This window comes from Micromys minutus (genome assembly GCF_963924665.1).
Source record: "Micromys minutus genome assembly, chromosome: 15".
NCBI classification, from domain to species: Eukaryota; Metazoa; Chordata; class Mammalia; order Rodentia; family Muridae; genus Micromys; species Micromys minutus.
The window spans coordinates 7,830,384-7,857,781 of NC_137984.1; the positions used below are offsets into that span (position 1 = coordinate 7,830,384).

General features: G+C 40.8%; 1 protein-coding gene across 2 annotated transcripts in view; it reads right to left on the reverse strand.

The window, feature by feature from the left end:
- Nucleotides 1-6,575: 6,575 nt before the first annotated feature.
- The window catches only part of NKAIN2 (sodium/potassium transporting ATPase interacting 2), a gene marked incomplete at both ends in the record, with an annotated part of 975,028 nt that continues 954,205 nt past the window's right edge, over nucleotides 6,576-27,398 (reverse strand). For both annotated transcript variants that reach the window (XM_080929354.1, XM_080929353.1), the window contains one exon: nucleotides 6,576-6,661. In XM_080929354.1, coding sequence (XP_080785480.1) covers nucleotides 6,576-6,661 — 86 coding nt within the window. The remainder of the gene's footprint in view (nucleotides 6,662-27,398) is intronic.

The following is a 27,398-nucleotide window of genomic DNA, read 5'->3' on the forward strand; positions in this document are numbered from 1 at the left end:
TACTCCAAGCTGTTTCCGTAGGTTCATCTTCTGACAAGATACATATCCACATTCTAACAACATGAACAACAGCTTGTGTTATCAAAGGGGTAATCAGGCAAGTCTTTTTGTTATTTCATTTATACTAGTATAGGAGCTGGAGCAATAAATAGCTCTGGTGGTAAATGTTTCCATCGGAGCACCTGGCACTGAGCTTGCGCCCTGACTTCCCTGTAATTTTAATACCCATGAAGCAAGAATGGGTGGATTTCTGGGGCTCAATGGCCAGCCTGCCTAACTGGTGAGCCCCAGGTCTAAGTGAGAGACTCTACCTTATTAAACAAAGAAGATATCTCCTGACCTCCAGAGACGTGTACCTGCATGCACACTTACAAGCACACATATGAATATTTTAAATTTAAAATTCCCTCTTGTAAATTAACCTAATGTTTGTTTTTTTTTTTAATTGTTTTACTTTATGGCTATGGATGTTTTTCCTTCATGTATATCTATACAGCACTTTCGTGCCTAGTGCCTGTGAAGGTCACAAGACAGGTGATGAATCCCCTGGACTGGAGTTACAAAGGTCATGAGTTGCCCATGAGTGATGGGTGAGCGTCACCCTTGGGTTCTCTGGAAGAGCAGCCAATGATCTTAACCTCCTGAGCCATCTTTTTGGACCAAACCGATTTTATGTATGCCCTTTAAAGCTAAAATCGCACAAGGTAGGAAAATGGTCTGTCAGGTGATAGCAAGCCTGTTTTAGATAGTCTAAGCGGAATCCCAGTGTTGCCAGAATGGAAGCAGATGTTGCGTATAGCTGAACCGGAATGGTGCTGGACCTGGCAATTCCTCATGGCTGGCCACTCAATGGATTGCATACAACATTGGCGGCAGCAGCACACAAGGCTACTAGAGTTTGAAACTATCAGCAACACAATCACAACGCACCAGGAGAAGCTCAGGGATGGCTCAGAAACATATTCGTTTTTCCTTTTATTTTTAAAATGCAAATTACACTAGTAAAGTCAAAAAAATCACTCTGTTAAAAATACATTCAGAATTAACAAATGCAGGAGGGGGGGGGGAGGGAAAGACAGATCAGGATAGTTAACTCTTGCTTTCAGAATATCAGGTTTATAACAAAAGCTCAGCCTAGAAAAATAGCATTCTTCACCAGGTTTTTGAGGAGGATTCAGCTGTACAGCATTGATGTTTCTCAGCTGGAATTTCACAGTACTGTGCTTTCTGCTCCTAAAAAGATCTGTCCACTGACTACTCTCGAGTAGTTAACGTTTCTAAAAAATTTGTTAGTGATGATATAGTGACTTGGTGGAGAGTTGGCTGCAACTTAAAAAGAAACATGGCGTCTTATTTTACGCCCTCCCTGTACATAGTGGAACCCCATCCCAGCAGCAGTGAAACCTCATTTCAATAGTCACGTTAGAACAGCCTCTGGCATGTCTAGTATTTATACTTTAGGAATAAAAGGATGGTGCATTGGTGACTAGTTCCTCAAACATTAAACATGCATATCACTATAAAAACACCGTAGGAGGTTTCACTGACATGTCCGCAACTGTCCATTTCACACATGTACAAGCCATTGGGAAAGCTCAAGTGTGAGTGTTGAAATCTTTTTGTGCGTGTGGTTTACGTCCCAACGGCCATTTTTAGTTCCCTCGTTGTTTTTGAATGGATTTTAAGTGGGCATGTGTTGCGAACATCTTTGCAAAGACAGCAACTGGCCTGTCTTAGTGGAGATCTGAGTGGGTTAGTGAAAAAAAAAAAGAAAAGAAAAGAAAAGAAAAAGTTAACCCAGTGAACAAAACGAAGTACCAAGAGAAAAGGAGCGGTTCCATGCCAATGCCTAACTTCTTAGTCTGAACTTCACTGCACATGAAGGTGATGTGCTAAAAAAAACAATTTAAAGGAAACAAGAAGAACATGAATCATCTGTGTTACTGATAAGCTTGAGCTAATTATGTGTTTCACTAATGAAAAACCAAAGAGTGCTTGAAAATACAGAACTAAATTCCCTAGTTCAGAGTATCCCATAAACACATTGACCTACTATTGTCTCCAAAGGTATCATATTGCCAACTACATCAACAGCACAGGTTTTTTTTTTTTTTCTGCCACACTAATACAGGAGAATTGGAATACAGTCTAACACACAACAGATCCCCCAAATACCACAAAGAGATCGCAAAGATTTCACTAAGTTAACTATTGATCCCCACCCACCCACCCCAAAAATAATCTCGTACGCTGACGTTAGAAAAAGAAAGTTCACCTACATTGGGTCTTGGATTTGAATTAGATATAAAAGAGTAAACATAGCTAATACATAGTTAGTTGGCCTCTGTCCTAGGAATCCACACCGGTTTCTGTGTTAGGAAAAGCCATTTGTAGAGACTTAGAAAAGCACTCAAAGTGCAAGAAAGAGAACCAACCAGTTAAGCCATTTCCGTGTCCAGTAGACGAATAAGTTCAGTTCATTGGTACGTTTTACTTTGCTCCACCATCAGAAGGCCATGTTTAAGAGACATGAAGATGACAGTTACTGTTGCTGTTGGTTCTTTGTCTCTTTGTGGCCACCGAAGAGGCTCAGTAGTAAAACCTCATTTTCTTACAGACACACTGGAGCTGCTGAGTGGTCCAGTCTTATTCCTTGATGTGAGACAGAGTCAAAGTTGTCCAGAATTAATAGCAGTGTGTTCACCTAAAGGAAGTGACGGGGGTGGGGGGGACGTCTGCACTGAGAGTCTCGGGCACACAACGCAGGTGGTTTAAGGCAAGTATGTACGGTTATAGCCTTTAGGGCCAACGACCTGCCATTTTGCATTTGGTACAAGGTCATCACGGTGTATTCTGTTTGACTGGTTTCTGCAACTAAAGTAGCTGTGGTGCGATCAAGATGTATGGTATGGTGTGCAGAGAACAGGCTTCCAAACTCGTGTGCCTGGGTTGACTTGGCACTTCACAGAGCCAACTGGCTGGGCTGCAGAGGGTTAAGTAGGAGCCTTCAGAGGACACCCACACAACTCCTTCCCACCTTCAAAGGCCTGGAGAAGAGAGCCTGCATTTAGGAAATCCAGAATGGGCGTGTCCTACATATTTATCAGTTTTAGTCAGAAAGAGGAGGTTCAGTGTAGTTGATGTGTGCATGATAATGACAGTGGTATGTGTTCTGTGTGTGTTTTGTGTGTGTTCTCACTTGTGTCTATGGAGAAACTTCCTGTTTGGTCTGATCACATGTATGTGTATTTAAATCCATTTGTTTCTTGAGCTTCATAAAAGGCAAGAGGCCACTGCACAAGTCATTTGAGGAGTCCATGGGCTGACAGACAGAAGCCATCTGTGTTATTTTGACCTGAGAAAGAGAAAAGGTGCTTTTAGTTAAGAGAGATTGCTGGGTGCTTATTGCTTACCCCCATCCCCACTTCTCTAAGTATAAGAACAAACAGAAAAAAAGATTGAGGGAATAAAGAGAAAGCAGGTTCTGAAATTGGGTTTTAGCAGCTTCTCCCTCCCCTTTGTCCCGTAGTGTCATGTCACTGTCAGAGGTCACCCATGATTATCCAGGGAACAGATGAAAATGAGCATGTTCTGTCATCAGCTGCCAACATGATGCAGTGACTTTGCATCCTGTCTAGTAGAACATAAGACATTTATATTACTAGGAAGGGGACACCTTCTATATGTTCGTATATCTATTCTGTATGTGCCATGGCACATAGGTCACTTGGGATAAAAAAATTATTTTGTTGGAAGTTAATGAGATGACATGAGGATTTCTGATAGATATCAATTTATTCATATATAAGCTGTAGGCAGAGGGAGGGGTGGGGGAGAGAGAGAGAGAGAGAGAGAGAGAGAGAGAGAGAGAGAGAGAGAGAGAGAGAGAGACTTCCTTTTATATTCTACCTGAAGAATTATAAACTAAGAAAACACACACAATTGAACTACCAATAAAGAGAATGGTATAACCATTGGCTGTAATTGTGTGTTCTTCCTGGCAGTGACTTCATAACTTTGTCCAGGAGACAGATTGGTTGGATACAGTAGCAATCCCATAGCTAAAACTGTGCATATTTTGCTTTCCTTCAAAAGAACAGCTTTTATTTCCAGTGGCTATATAATATTGCTAGGTGGCAGAATTGGCCCGTGATGTTAAATTACTCTTACTTTACAAGACATTTTTATGTCAAGTTTACAGGAAAGGTATATTCCAAATGGCAAAGTCAGAGGATGTGCTTGGGGCTCTGCCTCTTAGCTGGGATGAGGCTTACAGGTGAATCATGTTTGACTTTTCACACGATCCCACTAGGTGATGGCTTTAGGAGGATGGATTTTGAAGGTTGCACAGTTGTAAACCTCCTCATTAAACAGTGAATAGTGTAAAGTCAAAAGGAGATAAGTGGGGTGGGGCCAAGGTGGAGGGTGTGTATGGAAATGTGACAGCCAAATTAGCTAGGCGATAGATTGAAAGGAAGCCAGGAATGGCAATGCCAGGCTCGCTCACAGTCTATTTAAGGAACTGAAGAGACCATTCAACAAGGGTCAGGAAAAGAAGAGGGTGCTCCGAGCTGTATTTAAAAAAAAAAAAAAAAAAAAAAAACTAAAACCAAAAAAAAAATCAAACCAAAATAAAATGAAACAAAAACAAAAAACCCCACAAAAAAACAATCTAAAAAAAAAAAGAAAAGAAAAAAAAGAAAGAAAAACCCATGGAGATTTGTAGACTGATGTTTTCTATAGGATGTTCTACAGAAGAGGTGAAGAACCTTTAAGTATCCCTAACATGTTATATGTGAGTTCTTCTAAATAATCAGAATCTCATGAGCAATGGGACATAAAAACTGCCATATAATTTTGCCATTCTTGGGTATTGATGGGGAAAACAATATCTGATTATGTTTATTTGGCATGTAAAGGTTTCCTGTCTAAGAAAATTAGGGAAAGTTTTTTTCTTAGGAAATTTAATTCTTAATAAAGATGTCCTTTTAAAATTCTTGTCCAAATTTTAACATTAGAATTACAAATACCTGATTGGAAACAGTATGTTTGATACACACACACACACACACACACACACACACACACACACACACACATTCAGGAAAAAAAACACGAGGAGTGGGAAAAATGTGTGTCATTTTTGGAGAACACAAACATTCTATTTCTGTTGGGAAAAAGGTGCCTCTGGGAAGCTACTGGAGTATCTATGCTCATCCAGTAGGTATTAGTTGGCCTCTCCTCCAAGATGGTGTGGTCCTAGGACTGTTTAGCATTACTTGCTTATAGCCGAGGCACAAAAGCTATTAAGTGTTGAAGAGAGAACATTTCAATAAAACACTGTGCCTAGGCCCACAATACTCTTACAAGGCTCAGGGGATCATCACTACCTTTTTGGAAGGGAAAGTGAGAAGGTCACTGAAGCTTCCAAAATATTAATTTGGCAGCCATGTGTAGGATGGGACACAAGTTCTGAAATAATGAAACTGGAGACTCAGTGGTTGAACATGGATGCTTGAAAGGATTCAGAGGAAGAATATGTCATCTACTGTGTGGAGGGGAGATGCTTGGAAATGGCATGTAGACCGCTGGATTTCTGAACAATTTGTTTTTAATGCATGGTGCTAGTCAAACACTTGCAGAAACTACAAGGGACACAGAAAAAGTCAAACACAGTGCATATATCATTCTCCTTTAAAAGAGAAATCTCTAAAGATTAATCTGTTTGGAGTAGAAATATCTCCAAATGCCACTCATTATCCTACATGCTGAGGGACTCCAAAGGTAAATGACTTCATGGTGAAGGACAAGGACAACAAACATATCTTCAGAGAGAAGTTCACATTTTAAAATGAATTGGAAGCTTACTTTCTATTTTGATCTTCTCTTGCAATTCAGCATATCACTTGATGCTGAGATATAGAATTTGCTATCAGTTGTTATCCAAGGGAATTTGCCTAGACACAGATATAAAAATCAGGCTATGGTTGCTTGTCTGTGCTCTTGAGTGCTACAGCTAAGGGTCTGATCAGCCTCAGTTCCAATGTTCCTGTTTCACTTTGATTTATTTTACATTGATAAAATATGGCTCACAGTTTGATATATTTTGAATATGTAGCCATCACTAGAGTGAATGGGCATTTGTCATCCAGATGAATATCATTATGAAGAGCTGATAACAATGATATGAGTAAAACCAGCACCAACTGGGACTATACTGGGGCATCCAGAGAGTGTTATGTAGTTATACATAACTACCTCAACTGTTAGAAAAATTTCAAACTATACACATTTTGGGTAAATTCAAAGAGTTGTTATACATCAGAGGCTTTTGAGCCAAGTAGATGATAGTAAAGGCTAAAAAAAACTTTAAAGACAGTCTTTTTGACAAGCCATTCTTTTATAAATCACAAAGAAAATGTTTTCAGATTCATCCTACTCAAAACAATATTAATAGTAGAAAATGGAAATATACAACCAAGGGAAAGTTGCATGCATTTTTTTTTTTTTGCACCATGATACATTTACTTGACTACCTTTTCATACCCCAGAACAATACCTTTAAAGTCAGGTACTTACATGTACATTGGTTGTAGTTGTAGGTGGGATGTCTTCTGAGGCCCTTGATATCCATAAGAATCAAAGCCACCTATGAAGTCAACTGAAAAGGGACAGTTGCATCTGTTAGTTAATTTCATAGAGTAGATTGAAATGGGTACTCAAGGACTCCACAAATTGCTAATATAAAGTTTAAAATAATTAAACTAAAACCAACTAATGATGAAAGAGAAGAAAAGTAGTTTCTTTAAGGTAGCAATTTTCTTCCTTCAACTGTGAGACTCAATTATGGATTTCCAATGTTCTCTGTATTTCTCAGAAGAAATTATGTACCTTTCTCAAGCAACGAAGACTTCACTGGACTAATTAAGTCCAATTGTCTCTTGCACATCAAGGATGGGGTATAACATTTTGGTCAATGTGGGACATTTGTGGAATGCATTTCAAATATTATAACATAAAGCTAGGGAGAGGGTAGATGGGAGTGAAGGCATCTTCATGGAAGCAAAGGGAGGGGGATGGGGAATGGGAGAGGGGGAAAAGGGATAACATTTGAAATGTAAATACACAAAATATCCAATAAAAACATAAAACTAATCATCATGAACCAATTCCATGTATTGTCCAGAGTTGCAATATTACTACTAATATTATGTATCCCGAGGTACCGAGTATTTGTTGAATATTATGTAAATTAACTCAACACGGCTGCAATTACCATTCCATCTTGTGGTTTATAATTTAATACAATAAGAACTTAGGTGTGAGGTTGCAACCCCTTTCAGCTCCTCAGTCCGATGATTAGCTGCAAGCATGCTCATGGGAAGAACATTATCAACCAACCAAACCCTTCACAACTCCCATGGATTAAAACACTAACCATTGAGCACACATGGAGGGACCCATGGCTCCAGTTGCATATGTAGCTGAAGATACCAGTGTCTGGCATCAATGTGAGAAGAGGCCTTTGGTCTAGGGAGGGCATGATTTCCCAATGTAGGGGAATGCTAAGGCGTGGGGTGGAGAGGGTGATTAGGAGTAAGTGCAACTTTGTGAAGACAAGTGGAGGGGGGATGGGAGTGGGGTAGGGGAAGGGGATAACATTTCAAATGTAAATACAGAGAATATCTAATAATAAAAATAGAAGTTAGGTATGAAACAATGTCTAACCAATCACTCAAATGAGTTGCATACCAAGATATTAATTGAAAGTCTCAATAATACAATAAGAATTCCTATGGCAAATGATATTTTCCAAAATGGCTACAAGAATATTGTCTATTCTAAATGTTCTTACAAAGTAATATTGGCCCTTCATCCCATGCCATGGTTTGGACCTCTGATGCTATTTCCTCTCAAATGTGGATAGAGACTTTGTGGCATGTTTGAGACTTGCAGCAAGGATGCTATGCTGCTTCTAAGACATAACTATTGTTTGCTTCCTGACACATTAGAGAAAATGCCTCTTCCTGAATATTGAGTCACCTCAGTACTGGAGTGTTCCTAGCTCAGGTGGTCTCTGACATCAAAGAAAATAGATAATTCCCCAACTACTCCATTCCTGTCTGAGTAGTGAACCTTCAGGATCTCCTTCCCCTCCTCTAAACAAGGTTTCTCTGTGTAGCCTTGATTGTCCCGGAACTTGTTTTGTAGACCAGACTGTCCTGGAACTTGTTTCGTAGACCAGGCTAGCCTTGAACTAAGAGATACACCTGCTTTCACTTCCCAAGTGCTGGAATTACCGCATAATAACTGCTTACTTTAGAACACCAAGCTTTGGAAAAACAAACAAGCAAGCCAACAGCAGTGGCAATAGAACCAGGGAAGGGAGCAGAGGTCTGTGAACAAGACAGTTTGCTGGCATATATTGAGGTTCTTGCGGTGAGATATGAGGCAAAAACTATAAAAGACCTACAAAAGAGATGGCAGGAAAAGGAAAGACAGAGAAATAGAGCCTAAGTAGGATTCACTCAGCAACCTTTATGTTCCTAGTAGCTTTTCCTATTGTCTTCCTTTGGTTCTCTTGTTAATTCCCTCAGGTGGTGCTGATAGCAAGTCTGGCAAAGCATGAGGTAATAGTGAGCCCAATTGGTCTATGCAATGAAGCCATTTTTTTTATAAAGGCTTTTCTTCTGTCCTGTGAAATCTGGCTTTACAGCAAAATTTATCAAAAGGTATAGGGTCCTTATGGTGTCCCTTCTATCATATTCATATACATACCTTTTCCCAATATTAATGGTCCCCATGAGAGTTGTACATTAGTTACATGATTAGCCCATGTTGCTGTGTCACTATCAGAAGTTAATAGTTTCCTCTAAGGTTCACTTGGGTCTTGTACACCATATTGGATTTGACAAATATATATGGTAGGTGTCTACCGGTAAAGTATCAAAAATTGCCCTTTGTGTAAAAATGTTCCTGTGCTCCCTTTGCTATGCTTATTTTCTAGCTCCAGTGATGTCTGATCTTTGTGTCTCAATAACTATGCTGTTTTGAAAACCATCATTATATGTATGTGTGTGTGTGTGTGAGTGTATGTGTGTATCTGTGCATATGCAGAGGCCACAGGACAGCTTTAGGGATTCAGTTCTCTCCTTCCACTTCCAGTGGTCTCCAAGCACTGAGCTCATGTCTCCAGGCTCTGGTGGAAGTTCTTCACTCACTCTACTCTCTAACGCTCCCTCCTATGGTCTTAGCTATTTGACTTCTTTCCCTTCAATTGTCCTCTATGAATTTTATAGTTGTGTACGTCCGGGTCCACATGAACATATGTGTACATGTGTGTAGAGGGACTTGGAGTTTTCCTTGGTTCATTTTGCAGACTGGTGTTTGAGCAAGGTTTCTCAGTTTTGCCTGGAGCTAGTGGTTCAGCTATGCTGACTGGGCAGCATTGAGCCCTCTGGCACTTCCTTCCCAGCACTGAGACAGGAGTGTGTGCTTCCACATCTGCTTGCTCCCCGCTCCCCTAGCTTCTTAGATGGGTACTGGGGTGCAGCCTCAGGGCTTTATGTTTTCTGGGAATATATTTCACTGACTGAGAGTTCTCCTCAGACTCTCTATTCTCTCTCTTTTTTAATAGCATGGCAGTGGACTTCATTTTAGTATTGAGAAAGCCTTTTCCTCTACTTTTATTTGAAGCAGACTTTCTTTTGTCATTCAGAGTGGAATGATATACCAATCATAGGAACCACAGTGTTAGAAGGACAGGGGCTCCAATGTTACTGTGTAATAAGTACTAAGAGAGGGAAGTGCTTTCATTTTCTAAGTTGCCTATATTTCTACATTAGCCAATACAGATAATACCAGGATGATTAATAATTGACAACCATATTTGAAATTTGTGCTTTGAGAGATTTTTTGCTCAAGAAGGGGACCCAGTGTGTAAATTTCCAATGCACACATGTGCACTCTTGCCAACAATGGCACTTCACAAATAATTCTCTGAGATGCATTAAGAGCATTCAACACCACAGATCTGAGGTTCCCTTTTAGTAGGATGATTTCTCCCACAGAGTTAGAGATTGGGCTCTGTTGGAACAGCTCAAGACCAAGACAGAAGTAGAAAGGTCTCCACTGAGACTTCGATTATTAAGACTGCTGTGGCTTTGAGATATTTCATTGTTTTTAAGGCTTTCAGATGGATGACATAAAAAGCCACATGGTAAACATGAGCCAAAGATTTTGGAATGAACTAAAAGATAGATAACCTGAGGAAAACAAGGACAAAATTTCATGTTCAAAAGACACAATTAATTCTGAAAACAGAGATTACCTCTTAAGCAGGGACAATTTAGACCTCAAGACACAGGGAAATGTCAGGCAGGAAGGAAAGGGGTCCTGAGACTGTGATAGGGAGAAACCCAGAGCTTACTTTTCATTATGCATGATCGGAATGTCAGGAGAGTGGGGATTAGATGGAGTTGGCTTACAATAATGGTATATGAAACCTAGCTCTAAAGAATTTGGTATTGTCCTTCAGATGATTTTGATCTTGACATGGAACATGGTAGAGATTCCAACATTAGTTGATTTATGAGAAAGAAGAAGCTATGATATAAGTAAGGTGGACTTTGATCATTTTACACATGATGAAGGAAACTTAAGCTAGAAGTGGCGGGTGTGTTTTATATTGTTTATTGTTTGCCAATGACCAATGGTCTTGGAAGTTGCATGTGGTCAATTTCTGGCTATATTAATTCCCATTATGTATTTGGATGATTCTTTACATGATCTGAATAGGAAAAAGAGTCAGCTGTAGCTAGTAGATTACACAGTCAAGATTAGGGCTATCAATGAAGTCGATAAGTCTGATTGCTCTTTGAGCTATGGGTGGTGTCTTTGGGATACCATGTATAAAGGCAGGAGAGGCTAAAAATCATTTAGTGACTTTAAGAAGGTTGGATTACTTGGGGACTAGCTTAATTTTAATCAAGTCAGAGGGAGCTGGCAAGATGGCTTAAAGGTTAAGAGCACTGACTGCTCTTCCAGAGGCCCTGAGTTCAATTCCAAGCAACCACACAGTGGCTCATAACCAACCAGAATGAGCTCTAGAGCCCTCTTCTGGTATTCAGGCACATTTTCTGGCAGAACACTGTGTACATTAAAGAAAACAAAACCAGAGGAAAAGGGAGTTTGCTGTGCAATTGTGTCTCTTAGAAATGTCAGAAGCATTAACCATAAAGTCTCATCAACATGGCTGCCTATGCACTGCCTGAACAAGGATAACACCAATGGATATCCTAATATGGAAGAGTTAAGGGCCACACGGCCTCCATCCTAGACAAAGAACTACAGGCAACACAGGACTTATGACAGTGGGAGAATAGTTTTCCCCATGGAGGAGCACACAAATGGTTTATCCAGTACCAAATGGTCAACCACTTGCATTGGCTGAAAAAATATGTTTACTGTAATGTTAACTGACTGTAACATATACTGTAGCATATAACAGACTAAACAGGCTATATTTATGTATTATAATCTATCTATCTATCATTTATCTATCATCTATCTTCTACTATCATCTATCTGTCTCTCTATCATTTATGTATCTATCTATCTATGCATCTATCTATCTATGTATCTATGTATCTATATATGTATCAATCTATCTATCTATCTATCTATCTATCTATCTATCTATCTATCTATCTATCTATCTTGGTAATAACAAACAAAAGATATCATGAATTTGAAAGAGAGTAAGGGTATAGGGGGAATGAGAGTTTTTGGAAGGAGTGAAGTAGAAAGAATAATGTAATTATATTAGAACCTCAAAAAAAATCGAACAATAAGTTAGACCAGAGTAGAAAAAAAATCTTTAATGTAATTTTGGGCTATTTTCAATGTCTTTGGTGTAATTACATAAGTGACCAAGGTGCTGTCACCTTGTCCTGATCTTAGTTGTGTCTGTCTCAGGTGTTTTTCAGCTCTTATCCCCTGAACACTCACATTCACCCTGGAAACGAATGTATGGCCCAGATGCACACCCCCAAATATATCCTTAAATAACAAATGCTTTCAACGTCTCCTGAGCTATCCCTGACAAGGATACCATTGTGGCTTTCACCTTTATAAGTGCGGCAGCCCTGAGCTCTGGTCCTTTAGTATTCCCATAGCATTAATGTACTCTTGGTTGCTGGCTTTAAATAGAGGACTCCAATTTGGCTTTATACATATTGTGGTCTGTAACCTCCTCACCTGGACTACACCAATTATAGTGAACACACACCATATTGAGGCTAAGTCATAACTTGCCTAAATGATATTGTTTTAATATATGTAATGCATTCTTTCCATGTAATTGTGACAGCAGCTAAAATGTTTGGGTCATAATTTATCTCAGCATTTAAAAAGGAAAAACAGTACTTTTATTTTTAAATCAATGAGAACACTCCTCAGTGCTTGAAAGAAAAAGAAAAACAAATCCTTGACAATTGTGGAATGCTGAGTAGTTGTTCAAGCCTTCTCAGTCTTTATCATTTATCTTTACGACATTACCGTCAGGTGAGCGGTAATAGTTATCTTTGCAAATAGTGCCAGGTTTTTGCTTGAGGCAGTGAACAGCTGAGGATGGAGCTAGAAGCTCAGTATTTTGCTTCCTTCCTATAAGTGCAGGAACCCAATGACTGTTCATCATCCATCCCAATGTTGTAAACCTCTCTAAGGGTTCTAAAAGTGATAAAATGAGCCAAATACAGTTTTATATGAAAACAAAAACCTTCACCTTTTTCATTTCCTTCTATATTGTTCATCAAACACAATTTTTGAGTACTTTGAGTTACCTACTGGTTGTGGATGCCCCGTTTCCAGGACCTTTCCTCTGCCCTGTTGGCATTGGTCTCATGCACTGTGTATTCAGATCCTGACTTCTGGGCCCCAAGATCATGTTGCTCTCTGAATATGGGCATTGTGTTGACCAATGTGATGTAAAGAAGGCTTCCCAATAATCTCTGATTGGTCAACAGAAGGCTAGAGCCTGTGACTAGGTAGGGGAGAAAGGAAGGCGAAACTTGAGATCTAGTAGTAGGAGGTCTCAGGTGGTACCACAAGGAGAAGAAAAAAGGTAGAGGAAGAAGGAGGTCCACATGAGGTAAGATGGACTCATGGCCCAAAGCAGCTCACATTGAAGATGCACGCTAAATAGAGTTAGACTAAGTTGGCAAGCAATGGGGCATTTAACTGGTTATTAATAGTCTAGCCAGGTTAGAACAGCTCAGAAACTGCCCAGCTTAGTGCTGAGAGTTTGTGAATAAAAATACTAGGTTTCTATGTTTTTTATTTTGGGGCTGTATGGGCTATAATGGAGTAGAACACACCTCCCCCCAATACTACTATACTGTCTCTTCTAGAAAATTCACTTTTATCTTCATCCTGTCTCCAATCTAATAATCTAGGAAGATTCTGCTGTTAATAGTAACTGACCTGGGAACACTTTGCTTGTATTTACCAGTGGGTTATTAACGCAGTGCCATTGTTTACTGTAATATATACAAGATGACGAAGCAACAGAATTCAAGGTTCAGGTCCTGTCCTTGGTGTCTGATGGCTTTTTCCAGACACAAAATAAACATGCAAACAACCCTTTCTTAAGAGAGTTGTCTATATTGTCAGTGGTCTCTTTGTGATTATGATTGCAATGAAGTGGTTCTTCATGGCAGCTTGGCATGTTGTCTATGTTATATTAATCATTAGCACAGAAAACATGAAGGACAGACAGTCTTACTGAGGCCAGAAGCAAAGGTTAGGGGTGTGTGAAGGGAAAGATGTCATTGGTGCAAGAGACATCGAAGAGGTAGAAGATTCAGGCGGTATTAACTCATCCCATGGGAAGGGGTCTGTCTGACTAGTGTAACATTGGGGTGTCCCATAGAACCAAAGAAATATCAATAGGAAGCTAGCCGTTGGCTTCCTTTAGGAAATATTGTATTTAAATTAAAAGGGATGCATCTAAATGTCAACTGCAGAAAGAGGGCAATCCATTTATAATTGTAAAGCAAGAGATTGGAGAGATGAAGTCCCATCTCTTTATTCAGCATGGCTTCACTGTCAGTATCACAGCGACATATTCTGAATCTACTTGTTTCTTTGTGCTTGTCTCTATGGATGTAATGTAAGCTGTATGAGATTTACTGTCCTGTGCTTTTTTTTTTTTTTTAACTACAGTTGCTTAAAAACAACAGTATTTGGCTTGTGGAAGACAATTTATATTTACTGGATAGATTGTATGTACTTTATGCTTCAAAGCCAAATTAGGCAGTTGATCAGTACATGGAAGATGATAGCAAAATTTCAAGCAGCATTTGACTGAGTGCTTTTATCTTTTCCTCTATACGGCTTTGAACAAAAATAAAAGAACATTGTTTAGATACAAACAAAATAAACTTTTTGAATTCTATCGAGAAGAGGCCCCCACTTCATCTTCCTCGGCTAAGAGGCACGGGAGAAAGAAGGATGTTGGGGCATTGCTTCAGTGTCAGCATGTAAGGGTGAGAGGGTCATTGGCTGCTGGCTGCTGCCCCAGTATTCCATACACTGATGATTTGTGGGAAAACATTATTCCTACTGAAGGTTGACAGGACTTAAGGGGAGACACAGAACCGGACAAAAAATTCCACGATAAAATTTGTACTTATTTAACCCGTAGTGTTGGATGTACTTATGTTCTGTTTGTGGAGACAACGTTTTCAATGGATTTATTACGACATACAAACGGGCAAAAACTATGCATAATTAATATACACAATTCAATGAATGTGATCATTTGCACACTCATGGATCCTCCACTACAGGACAGACACCAGGCACATTTGTCCTTTCAAAAGACCTTCTAGGAATGTGGCTTTTATTTCAAGTTCTCTGATGTTTCTTGGGGTCTTAGTTTTCCTGTCTGCAGTGAGGGTGTGTTTGTATATACTGGCATACGATGGCAGAGCAGATGCAATTATTCTAAATCAGAAAATGACTATATCTATTTAATAACTATGATTTCATAACTTTAATAATAGCACAATTGAAAAACTATCCAGGAAGAGAAAAATGCTTTTTGAATAAATACTCTTTGCTAAAATCTATTCCCTGTAGTGAGCCCTTCTTTTCTTTAATTTAAATCATGAATACTTAGTCCAGCAAACTGCCTTTTAAATACATGTTGGCAGTGAGGCAGTGTAACATAAAATTGTACCTTTGTTATTAATGACAAAACCACTAATCAACATATTCTTTTCTGGAGACAGCTGGAGGGGACCATGAAAGGCAGCTTGCTGAAAGTGAAGTCTAAATATTTAGAAGGACACACTGAAAGGCAATAAAGCTTACGTGTGGGCCTATGAGAACAGAGCATCTATCCATCATCTCTGCAGGTATGAGTTTCAAGGGTACTTACAACCAGGTGCACAAAAGGAATTTACAGCACAATTAACCGCAGGCCAAACCAAGAATAACAGTCTTTCTCTCACTCAAGTCTTGGTGGTAACAATTAAAACTGATCGTAAGAACTCGAGGTGTTCAGCCTGGGCTAAAATCCCTGAATAAAATTTGAAGTCACCTATCTCTTTCCCACCTCCCCCCCCCTCTCTTTCTCTCTCCCTCTCTCTCCCCACCCCCTTAAATTCTGACTAGAATAACACAGTTCCTATAGCAACACATGATCTTGTTGTCCGTAAGGTCACTGACGTGTTATGCTAAGAAAAGCTTCCGATCAGCAAAGCGCATGTTGAATGAGATGAGACTCATTAATTGTCAGCAGATGCCTCACTTCGTAACTTGTTCATCAAGGTCATCTTCTCAGGGTCTTGGCATCTTCCTTTTCATGTTCTTCTTGGGTGCATCAGATGCAGATTTTTTAAAAGGCTAAGCCATGGTCACAGATTAATAAATGAAAATGAGAAACAAGAACAACGCTATCACAACAAATGAAATGGGTGTTTTGCCAGAAGCTGTTAAAGAAAAAACACAGTTGAAGCTCCTGTTTGTAAATATCTAAGAGGAAACGTGCACATACGTAACTGCTTTCCTTCTATGGTCTATTTCTGCTAATCCTCAGAAGAGAAGTGCTGTAGAAAAAAAATGTAAGAAAAGCGAATGGTTTTCTGCTGAAACCACAAGCTCAAATATTGGTAGCTTTAAAGGAATAAAGGCACCAGTTGGAATGTCCCAGGGAAGCTTGGGGGTAGCCTAAAGAGGGGCACTGGAAGGTAAGGTCTGCGCAGTGTGGACAGCTGTCCACACTATGGTACCTTAAAGCAGATTGCTCTTTCTTTCTTTCTTTCTTTCTTTCTTTCTTTCTTTCTTTCTTTCTTTCTTTCCTTCCTTCCTTCCTTCCTTCCTTCCTTCCTTCCTTCTTTCTTTCTTCCTTTCTTTCTTTCTTTCTTTCTTTGAAAGCATAACTAAATTGCTCTTTGGAGAACTTCATACATAAGTACTGGCTTTAGACCATTTCCACCCTCCTCTCCCACCATCTCCTCCCATGAACACCCTCTCATATTCATGGTTTATTCTTTTAAAATTATTATTGGTACATACACACACACACACACACACACACACACACACACACACACACACTTGTTGAGATTTAATAGATACAGACTCCCTTTTACACCCAGAAGACATCATCTTGTAGCAGACATTCTATATGCCTCTGTCTCTCGCATTCCTTCCAAGTCTCCTCTGAAGTGCTCCCTGAGCCTTAGGCACGGAAGTTGTGCTGTAAATGTATCAGCTGGGGTTGGTTATTCTACAACTGGTTCTCTGCATTTAGACTAGTTGTGACTTTCTGTCATTGTGGCTTTCTTTGCTGAAGGATGACAGCTACACATATCTGTGGGCTGAAGAACAAATATCTAGAATGCGGTTAGAGATAAAATTGGCTTGGAAAATTGGCATTCCTCTGGGTGCCCCTCTAGGATCCAAGACCACACCATGCTCATGTAGTTGGCTAGGTTTACAGTACAAAACACCAACTCCCTCTTATCAAGTAGGCTTTGAGTCCACATAGATGGCTCTTGATTACTGCTAAGGCAGCACTACTGACACCTTTGGGGGATAGCTAAACAATATTACCTTTGAAGAATTGAGAGTTATCAGATATCCCATCTGTGTAGTATATTAAAAACACACAACGGATAGGTGTGGGATTCCATCTTTGGTTTTTAAAGGAAAATACTTATACGAGGGGAGAGATTGACATTATCCCTTAAATACATATTCACTCTATTTCCTGGTGAACTCTGAATGATTCAGGCCTGGTGAATCAATGGAGGCAAGGCTCGAAGAAGCAAGCTCTGTAGTTAAATTCACTGGAGTTTTACGTAGAACGACTTAACTGTGGGAGTCATCAGCAGAGGCTCTGAGCTTCAGAGGTGGGTCTTCTGATTTCTATTTGGTCAAAACCTCAGTTTTATATTAACAAATAGTTATTAACTAATAGTTAAGTAACAAGTAGCTTGTATGACACAATGGGGCAAGATTTGTAACCACAGGGAACAGAAGTTTTATATTTTGAATATTTTTTGGAAATCACTCTGGGACCATTCTATTTTAGTAGTAGTCTGTGAATCTCTGGCAAGGGTGTAGGAAGTAGTGGACAAGAACGGAGACAGTGAGGGCCAAGCTTCTTGGATTATGTCGGAGGTCAGATGGTGGAGGATGGAGTACTCTGTGAGAAAAGCTTACCAGTCCCTTTAAGATCTGGTCAGGGCTTCAGGGATACAACAGGTTAGGGAAGAGGATCACGGAGGAGTCAGCACTTGACAATAGTGACTTTGCTGTGTTTGATTAGGGAGGCTGGGAAGACAGGGTGAAAACGCAGGGAAAGCCACTGTCAGAAGCATGAAGCTCTTTTTTTTTTTTTTTTTTTTTTTTTAGCTCAACCAGGTGTGCTGAGTTCTCCGTGATGGGCACGGAGATCCGCACCTATGATTAGAAACGGCTAAACTGCATTGTTGTTATGCAGGCACGGGTGCTACGAATCTAAGCACAAGTGAGCATGGGCGTCCTTTTTCCTCCCTGGAGGCAGAGGATGAGAAGGAGGGTGTAAACCAAGAGAGACAATCAGTGCAGCAAAGCTCCGAAGCAAGTGTGAGGGATAGAGGCAGGAGAGTGAGGAGAAAGAGAAGTTACCGTGGGCAGAGAGTCTCAAGGATGCTCCCTCCCACGGTAATGAAGGTGCTCTAAGCGCAGCCTGCACTTAGAAGAGAATGGAGCAGTGTGGGTGGGCGGAAGGGAGAGAGCTTCCGCAGGCACCTGGATCAGAGGAAGTGAAGAAACTAAGGTGTCAGAAAATGATGAATCCAGTTATTTTTTGCTACTTTGTATCGGCGTGGAGCGTTACACAGACTATGATGCTGTGATAAAGTCAGCTGTCCACGGTTACCGTCTGGATTGACTGGATCCCGCAGTCTTTGGTTCACCCTTGTTAAAGTTGCATGCCTTTTAGAAACAAACGGAAGGGAGCAGTTGCTGCAAGTAACGGACGAGTTAGTCAGACGTGATTTGGCATATCTTCTCAGCTGACATCAGGATATATTTAGAATGCACAAGTCATTTAAATGCAGCAGTTTTAATGAGGTTGGTGGGCACATTAATGTATGTATATTTAGAGAAAATGATGTAAATATGCGTGCTATAATCACCCATTAGAGAAATACTCCTCGCCTCGTGCCTCGTAATGTTTCTGTAATTATATTATCTTGCAAGTCTAGAAAGGAAGATCACAAAACTTCTGAGCCTAAATGGGTCATTTCATTAGGGCAGTAGTAGCGGGTGCGTAAAAAGCAGGTTAGCTATTTCAGCCTAACTGAAAACATGTAAAATTATCAACCCGTGGATCATGGTAGACCTTCGGCCAACACGGACCTGAAATTTAGTTAAATTTAGTTCTCTGCTAAAAAGACATATCTCTTTTTATCCAATTGTATTCAACTGCATATGCCTCTAATTTCACCTGGAGTATCAGTTCCCCGGGGATAACGCTGCTGTGTTCCAAAGCACATGGGCATCTCTTGAACTATATTGCATGGCACTCTGTTTTCCTGTTTTGGGGGCTTTAGATGTCCTCTTTTCTCCTGGGGATTGTTATGGTGGATTGTAGGCGTAGTGAAGGGGAGGTGGCATCTGTTTGTTTCTTGCTTCATCCTGGCAACGTGCACAGACTGGCTGTCTAATAAACAGTTGTTGGAAGAACCTCTGGGGTGGGTACCAGAGTGCAGCGAGATGAAAATGGACTTGGAACCGGATTCTTCTCTCACTTGGATTCCCTGGATTCTTCTTCTTCTGGCCAGACCACCCCAGTGTCCCTGTCCTCTACTGTCAAGTTAGAGAATCAGAGCACGGGACTGCTGATAGTGTTCTTAGTTCTATGATTCTGCAAACTCCATATTTGTGGGATTGGTTTGCACACCAGTGGTAGTGGTGGCAACATTAAAGGAACAAATTCACAATTTAGTTATTTTTAGATATGAGTTATGATTATATACTGATGTACTCTCTCTCTCTCTTACACACACACACACACACACACACACACCACATACTCTGCATTCATAGACATAAGCAAACATGGGTTGAAAGTACTAAGGAAAAAGCTAATATATTGGATGTGTGAAGATATTTTTTGGTGTCAATATTACCTAAAAATACAGTGTAACCACTATACACCACTTACACTGTGTGAGGCTTTATCACGATGACTTAAAATATGCTAGAGTTATATGCAAGTACCACATCATATTATGTAAGAGATCTGAGCATCTACCGATCCCTGGATGCTTCTGGAGCCACTCGCCTAGATACAGAAGGATGGTTGCTTACAGCATGCTGGAACCTGAGGCCATTCTCGGTGGGAAAACAGAATTAGGAACTATGCAGAACCCAGACAAAGGTAGGCTTGGCGGGTTTGGAGCCCACTGAAGTTCCTACTCATCTGAACTCAGTGATGTTGGAGTACGGATGTGTACCTGTGCCGTGCCTCAGCAGCCCCCCCCCCCCCCGGGAATTCTTTCAACATCAGCTTCATTAGTGACACAGGCAGCAATCCATATCCAATTTTCTTTTTGTGTCAGGATTGCTCATGTATAGACTAGAGTCCTTTGTTAGAGACATTTATAATTGATCCTTACAAACAAACAAGTAAACCAATGCAAATGTCACACCATCTGCCCCAGCCCAACCTTGTTGCTTTGAAGATTGGGGTGCCACCTATTTTATATGTCTATAATTTTCATTTTAATTCCCACTGAATTGAAATTCCTACTACAGACCTAACCTAATTTCCAACTGATAATAGACATGAATTCCCAGAAGTGCTCTGAGCCTCTTGATAGTAACATCCTAATTTCCTTTTCTGGTAAATGTTTTAAATAAGATTTTTGTGCCAAAGGAAATTAACCTTTAAATTAATCGCAATTATAAAATGCCATCACTGATTTTTGTCTTCAGCCTAATTACTTTCTATTATTTAAACAAACTGTGTCTCTCCCGTGAGCTTCAAGTTTGTTTCTCTTCCCCTTCCTTCCACACAATACCAATCTCTTACAGCGGAGGCCACCTAGAGCAGCAAGTGATCTGGGGACCCAGCCTCACTTAGTGACAAAGCTCTCTTTCAGGGCCCACATGCAAAGCCTCTTTTCTCTGCTGTTTTCATTCCATTTATCTGCTAGTGGGTCCGTAGAGAAGCAGTGCATTCCAGTCCTTCTGCTGAGAAGGCCAAGCTCATCCAACTGTTTCTTCTCCAAACCACTTCCAAAACACGCTTATGGCCACCAGCCAACATCATCTATCACAGGATTAGCTGTCAAGATCATCTTTGCTTCATGTCTGTGGTCTAGGAGGCTTCCCCCTGGAGCTAGCCCTTCATCCCGCTGCTGTTCCTTCTCTGGAATTGGGACTAAGGTATCCGAGCAACTTTATTTTATGAACATGTGTGCAAAAATTCTGGAGCCAAAAAGTCTATTTTTCTACAACTCCTCTCTCTCCTGTACCATTACTTCTGTGCGGTAAGAGGCACAGAGCATGTACCACAAGTGCAGTGTTGTCCACATTACTGGAATGCCCACAATGATCAAACGAAAGATTTTTTTCCTTCATGTTATTTTGCTAACACCATTGCTCTCCCTTCATATCTCCTGTCTCTTCTCTGTCGAGGCGGATTAAAACAATTGCCCCATTCTTCGTCTCTACTAGTTAATTTAAGTTCCTGGTGCGAGTAATATTTTCTGCAGGCAATCCTTTTGTACGCCTAGGATAAAAATCTCCTCTGCTTTTCTGAATGCGGTTGCCTTTATATTGATTCTTTAGAAGCAAAGGCTTCATAGAAAATGAATCATTTCTTTCTCATTATATTTCTGACTAGGAATGATTAGATTTACATAAAGATGAATATACCATGGGCATCTCTGTGTGTGTCTGTATGAATAAGAAACCATCTAGCATAAAAGAGTAGATAATGTGAGAAAGGGGAGAAAACGAGAGATAATTGTTGAAGAGTTAGTCAGCTTCTACTTTTATTTTGAAAATCTAAATTCAGAAACAGAGCTGGTGAGCTCTCTCCTTAAGTGACCACAAGGGGGAACGATGCAAGAGGCAGGGATGAGACCTGGGCTAGCTGATTTCGGAGAAGATGTGAAGAGGCCGGCATTATTGTCCTGGAGACCTTGGCTATCACTGAGAGGAGCTCTCATGGGACTCATGTGGCATGGTGTATTCATTTGTCCCCCCACACAGATCACAGGCTCAATCTTTTATTTTCACATATGGCAAAACCTGCCCACTTGCTGGGAAAATGACAAATACTTAGTGTTTCAACTGCTTAGAATCAACTGAAGTCTAAGGCGATGTGACCTTCCTGCGTTGTTGGACACATTTCTAAGAATTTTTTGGAAAGCCAATTGGTTAACTCTTTATTTCTGTAATATATACCGAGTCTTCCCCCGCTGTGGGGATGGAATGGGGAGGGGCAGTTTAGGCGGTAGGATAAACTGGTGAATGGGACATGTCTGGGTCTTGACAGCATCTCTTTTATCCAGAGTCAGCTTTGATGCCCAGATTATGGAAGCTCAGTGACTTAATATTTAGAGGACTGTAAAATTTAGGTGTTGAAATAGAACTAGCATCATTTTTCTTATCATTTCAACACTTAAAGAAATCATCACGTTAAGTAGCAGTGGCACACACCTTTAATTCCAGCACTTGGGAGGCTAGCCTGGTCTACAGAGCAAGTTTGGGACAGAGAGACCCTGTCTCCATCTACCCCCTGCTGCAAAGAAAAGAAATCTTAGGCAAAATGAAAGGACCTTAGATAAAATACAAAGTTTCTGTGCTTGGGAGGAGAGGGAGAAAGGGATATCTCCAGTGACCTCACTATGGTTCTGCAAAACACAACTAAATGTTAGTGGCATCCAATGTCTGGACCTTTCCCGTTTAATAACATATGATGTTACTCAGAGTTAAGGGAAAATGATGACTTTTGGTCTGACTGGAAATTGGTAGATAAAGACAAGGTTATTTCACTTGGTAATCTTTCAGCTCCCTAAGATAATTATTGTTATCAATGAGCAAATGTATAAAGTATGCACCTTTCATTTGATTGTTTGAGTTTGCCTGTCTGAAAATAAGACAGGCTAGTTTTCTTTCTCCCCACCTGCCAATCAGGCACACAATACGCTGTGCTTTCGCCTGAGCTGCTTGTTACCACTTCTGAGGTTATGTCTGTGGAGGGATTTAAAATAACAAGAAACTTCAGGTCACCGGGCACAGGGTATAGCATGATCTGAACAACCATGTAGCAGGGTGGATGGCTGACAGGAAGAACAGCAGGAAGGAAGGGTGGAGAGGAGGGAACAGATGGGAGAAAGGACAGTTGATAAAAGAAAGGTCAGAACATGATATGCCAACATGTCACCTGAAGATCAGGACTCCCTGGTAGGTCAGTTAGAGTTTTCTCTCCTCTTACTGCTTTGTTTGTCTATGGGTTTTGTGCAGCTTGTATAAACCTCTATTCATTTACAAGCAAAGTCAAATCATGGTGTCTTAAGGGCAGAGTTTCCTACACAGTAAGCGCCTATGATCAGGCTATGTCGGGCTATGCCTTCGAGCCCTGGCCATCTGGAGACGTGCTCAAAACACACAGAATAGAGTTTGATAAATAATGTGGGTCAGCAGGTTTTAAAGAAAAAATCAAACAAAAATAATAGAAAGTTATTATCCCCAAAGCAGTTCAGGTTTTTTTTTTTTTTGTTTTTTTTTAAGATTCTATAAATTGTGACTTTTGTCCTTAAGCCCCTTGACTTGAGAGAATTCAGGGCAGGTTTTTATTCATTTGCGTTTAGTTGGTGGGCATTTGTATGTGTCTAACTCCAAATTTAAATAGCTGTAACTCATTTTCCAATATTGCTTTCAGAATAAGTCCCTTAGGTTATGACAGCCCACAGCATTCCCCCGGGTGATTTCCATATTGAGTAACATTTGGAAATGCACTGCATCTCTATTAGGTAAGGTGGTAGCCTTCATCCCTCAAAAGAAGCTCTGGGGATTCCAGGACCTTCCTGTGCAGTCAAAACTCACAAATGCCCAGGTACCCTAGAGAAAATGACAGAGTTTAAATATAACCCACACATACCCTGCAGTGTACACGGAGTCATCTCTGGAGTACAGCATTGTGATATTCAGTGCAGTGCGAATGTTCTGTGTGATGAACACTTACTATACTGTTCATCTATTATATATTCTCTTATACTAGTTGGAAATTTTGACAAGGACAACACATCTGAACTTATTTTGTGCAAATGTACTCTTTTTCCCAAGTATTTTCTATCTGCCATTTTGGAACTACAAGGAAAGAACCCCATAGATACAGAAAATGTACTTAGAAAAAGGTACTGAAAAGTGGATGCGTTTGCGAGTGTCCAACATTTAGTAGTACTTTTGTTCTAATGAAATTATTTGCAAAAAAAAAAAAAAAAAAAAAAAAAAAAAAACAGTGAAAATGGAAAATCCATGTGTTGAAGGACCTTTCCTCCTCTCATAGATTATGGATATGTCCTGTAAAGATTTTTTAATAGCAGGTAACATATAACACATGAAGGTAAATTCTTAGCTTTGTCACTGAAGTGACAAAAGGCACTGCTATGCAGCAAGGGGGCGGGGTCTAAGCAAGAGAAAAGCGCCGTGTGTGTGTGTGTGTGTGTGTGTGTGTGTGTGTGTGTGTGTGTGTGTGTGTGTTACAAAGAATGAAGACCAGTGATTCGGACACTTTAATTTCTTTTATGGAAGACTATAAGCAAATACGGGGTGGGAGGTGGATGGAGGAGGCTCTGCACTTCCGAGTCAGGGGAGTTCTAAATAAAGAGCCCAGTGAGGATGCCCACCCTCCCAGTGTGTTCTGAGCGTCACTGTACTCAAATGGGTGCTGGGCTTACGGTTAAAAAAAAAAAAAACTGTTGAGACACAGTTCACGCTTTGCTTTTAGTTTTCCCTGGTGTGGAACTTTTCATCTAAAAGCAGATGACGTCACAGTCGAAAGTGTCTGGGTTTCTGCCTGGCGCATACGTGCTTGTGTGCGTGCGTGTATGTGTTTTGGGTATAGCCTGATTGTATTCCCCCATTTTATAAATGCAAGGCTTAAATTTAAGTTAAGGCCTTTAAAGAGCCAATTAAAGTTACGTATGAAACAGAGCTCCAGGCCAACTGGCTTGAGATTATTAATAACTTAGAAAGAGGAGTAAAAGATACACAAGAACTTGGGAAAGGTCCCATAAGCAAGGCAGGCCGAGGTCTGACGACAGCCGTATGCTAACACTTCGATCTTGGAGCCTCAGCCTCCAGAACTGGGAGAGAGTGAGTTTCTGCTGTTTAACGCAATACTACTGATTCATGGGAAACGGAACCTCCTCATCCCGCTACCCCATGTCATACTGTAGTGTGAACAGCAGGTGGCAGTGGTGTGCTGCGAGTTCGTGCCTTCAGCTCCTTGGCAGGCTGGGGCTCTGGCTTAGACTATGGGGTCAAACTTGAGAGAAGTTCCTGGTCAAGCTTCTCACTGCAAAGAGGCGGTGTATTAATGGGTCTGTTGTAAGGCTAGCCGCGAAGCTCAGTAGGTTCAGTGCTTGCCTAGCACACACAAGACTGAACCCAACTCTCAGCATTGCAAAATCATGGCGTACCTGTCATGCTCGCACTTGGAAGGAGGAGTCAGATCAGCTCAAAGTCACAGTAAGTGTGAGGCTAGCCTGGAAGATTTGTTCTTCAGTTCAATCTCCCCTTCTCCCCCGTGCTATTTAGTCTACTTCCCTCTATTTCAACAACGATTCCTTGTTATTTCATGGAGTCTAACTGTGTTCTTGCTCATGGTTCCTTGGGTGATGGCTCTTCCTGTAGAGAGAATCGCTGCGGGTACTGTATGAAAGCATCACTGGTCAGTAAAAGGCTAATGGCCTCTTAGCTGAGGCAGAAAATAGGGGGCCGGAGTTCGAACTCTGAGGAAACAGACACATGGAATGGAGGAGAGGTAACCAGCGATGTGGCATTCGCATACTGGAATAAACTGGTTAATTAAGCCAGGAGCTGGTGGGGAATGAGTCAAAGCTTGTGACCTAGGCATTTATTCATGTATCATTAAGTCCCAGTCATTATTTCGGGAACCGAGGTGCGGGTGGAACATTCTGAAGATCCAGGTTCCCTCTGACTTTTGCTGGGTGCTCTGAGCACAGAGCTGTTTGCCTTCAGATCGGCCGCCAGCGTATCCCCTCCCCCCCATAACCTTGTCCTCTTCTCTAGAGTGGGTTTTCACCGCAAGTTACAGAACCTGAACTGTCCTCTGGAGATGGAGACAAATAATTTGGCAAGCAGGGTATCTTTAAAGAGAGATGGTGGCAGCTCCGTGTGGGACAAGCACTGGAGTGTTCTGAATTCTTCAAGGCTTTGCTTCGAGAGAACCCTGCTTTTGTTGTTTTTCTTAAAAGCAAGGGCCAAAATAATTTTTCTTTGTAAATTCCATACGTGGACAAACATTTCAACTCCTCTTTACATAAGATTATTAGAAGTCAGATTTCTGCTCAGTTTCTTTAGAGAAGTGAATCGGAAGAGACTAAGACAGTGGTCACGTGTAAGAAATGCCAGCTAACAGTGCACTCTGTGAGCCTTCCTAGTTGTTGCTGGAACTGACCACAGCTAAACTTAACTACGAGCTACCAAAGCAAGCAGCCCCGGCACACATCTAGGCCGTGTTGTTGGCTTGTCAGCATCTGAACTCAATGCCAATGGCTTAGGAAAGCCAGACAAACAGTCTGAGTTCTCAGATCACCACGAGGAAGCTTGTTTAGGAATTCGTTTTTTAATCCTCTGAATTAATAAAGGCATACTTACCTTAACCACTGAGCTGTCTCCTTGGCTCATAGGCACACTGCCTTAACCACTGAGCTGTCTCCTTGGCTCATAGGCACACTGCCTTAACTACTGAGCTGTCTCCTTGGCTCATAGGCAGACTGCTTTAACCATTGAGCTGTCTCCTTGGCTCATAGGCACACTGCCTTAACCACTGAGCTGTCTCCTTGGCTCATAAATACACTACGTTTTAGAGAAACCAGTCAATCCTACATCTGCTAATGGTGCCTCAGCAGTTGCTCGCTGTGGTTCAACATTGTTACTTTGTGTCTCAAGACCACCCTTTTAACTTCCCCTATGGAGCAGTTCAGGACAGGGAACTGTGAGAAGAGAGAACTCTGTTCTCTCTGTGATCTATATGGTCAGCTCTGCTTACCTAGTACTACACAAATAAAACCTGGTTAGGAAAATTGAACACCCTTTTTTAATATTAGACCACTCTCAGGGATGTCAGTGTATAAATTCTGATTCTTCAGTGTTAAATTTACTTGTCTTCAGCCTTGTTAAATGAGGACGAGTGATATTGTGGATGGAGGTTGGTTACATAGCCTGTTAGGTCCAAACATATACAAACTTGCCCATCTTTTACCCACCCCATCTCTGCTAAGGCCTTTGTGCATCTGATAATCACTTACTCCTCCTACTTCTCAACCGACCTGTCCACACTCAGGTAATTATCTACTTTCCTTAAGAAGCATTGCTATGTACTCATTTACCATTACACACATGTAGGAATCCATCTGGTCCCTTCCCCTCATCACGGTACCCAACCACACCCTGCCCCACTACTCAAAATGCTTTAGTTTGGGTCATATAACATCATGCTGTTTCTTAACATACATCATACCATTCCATACCAGATCATGTTATATCACATTGTGTCATATCAGATCTTGCCATATCATATCATATCTTAACATGTCATATCATATATCATGTCATGTCATATCTTAACATGTCAT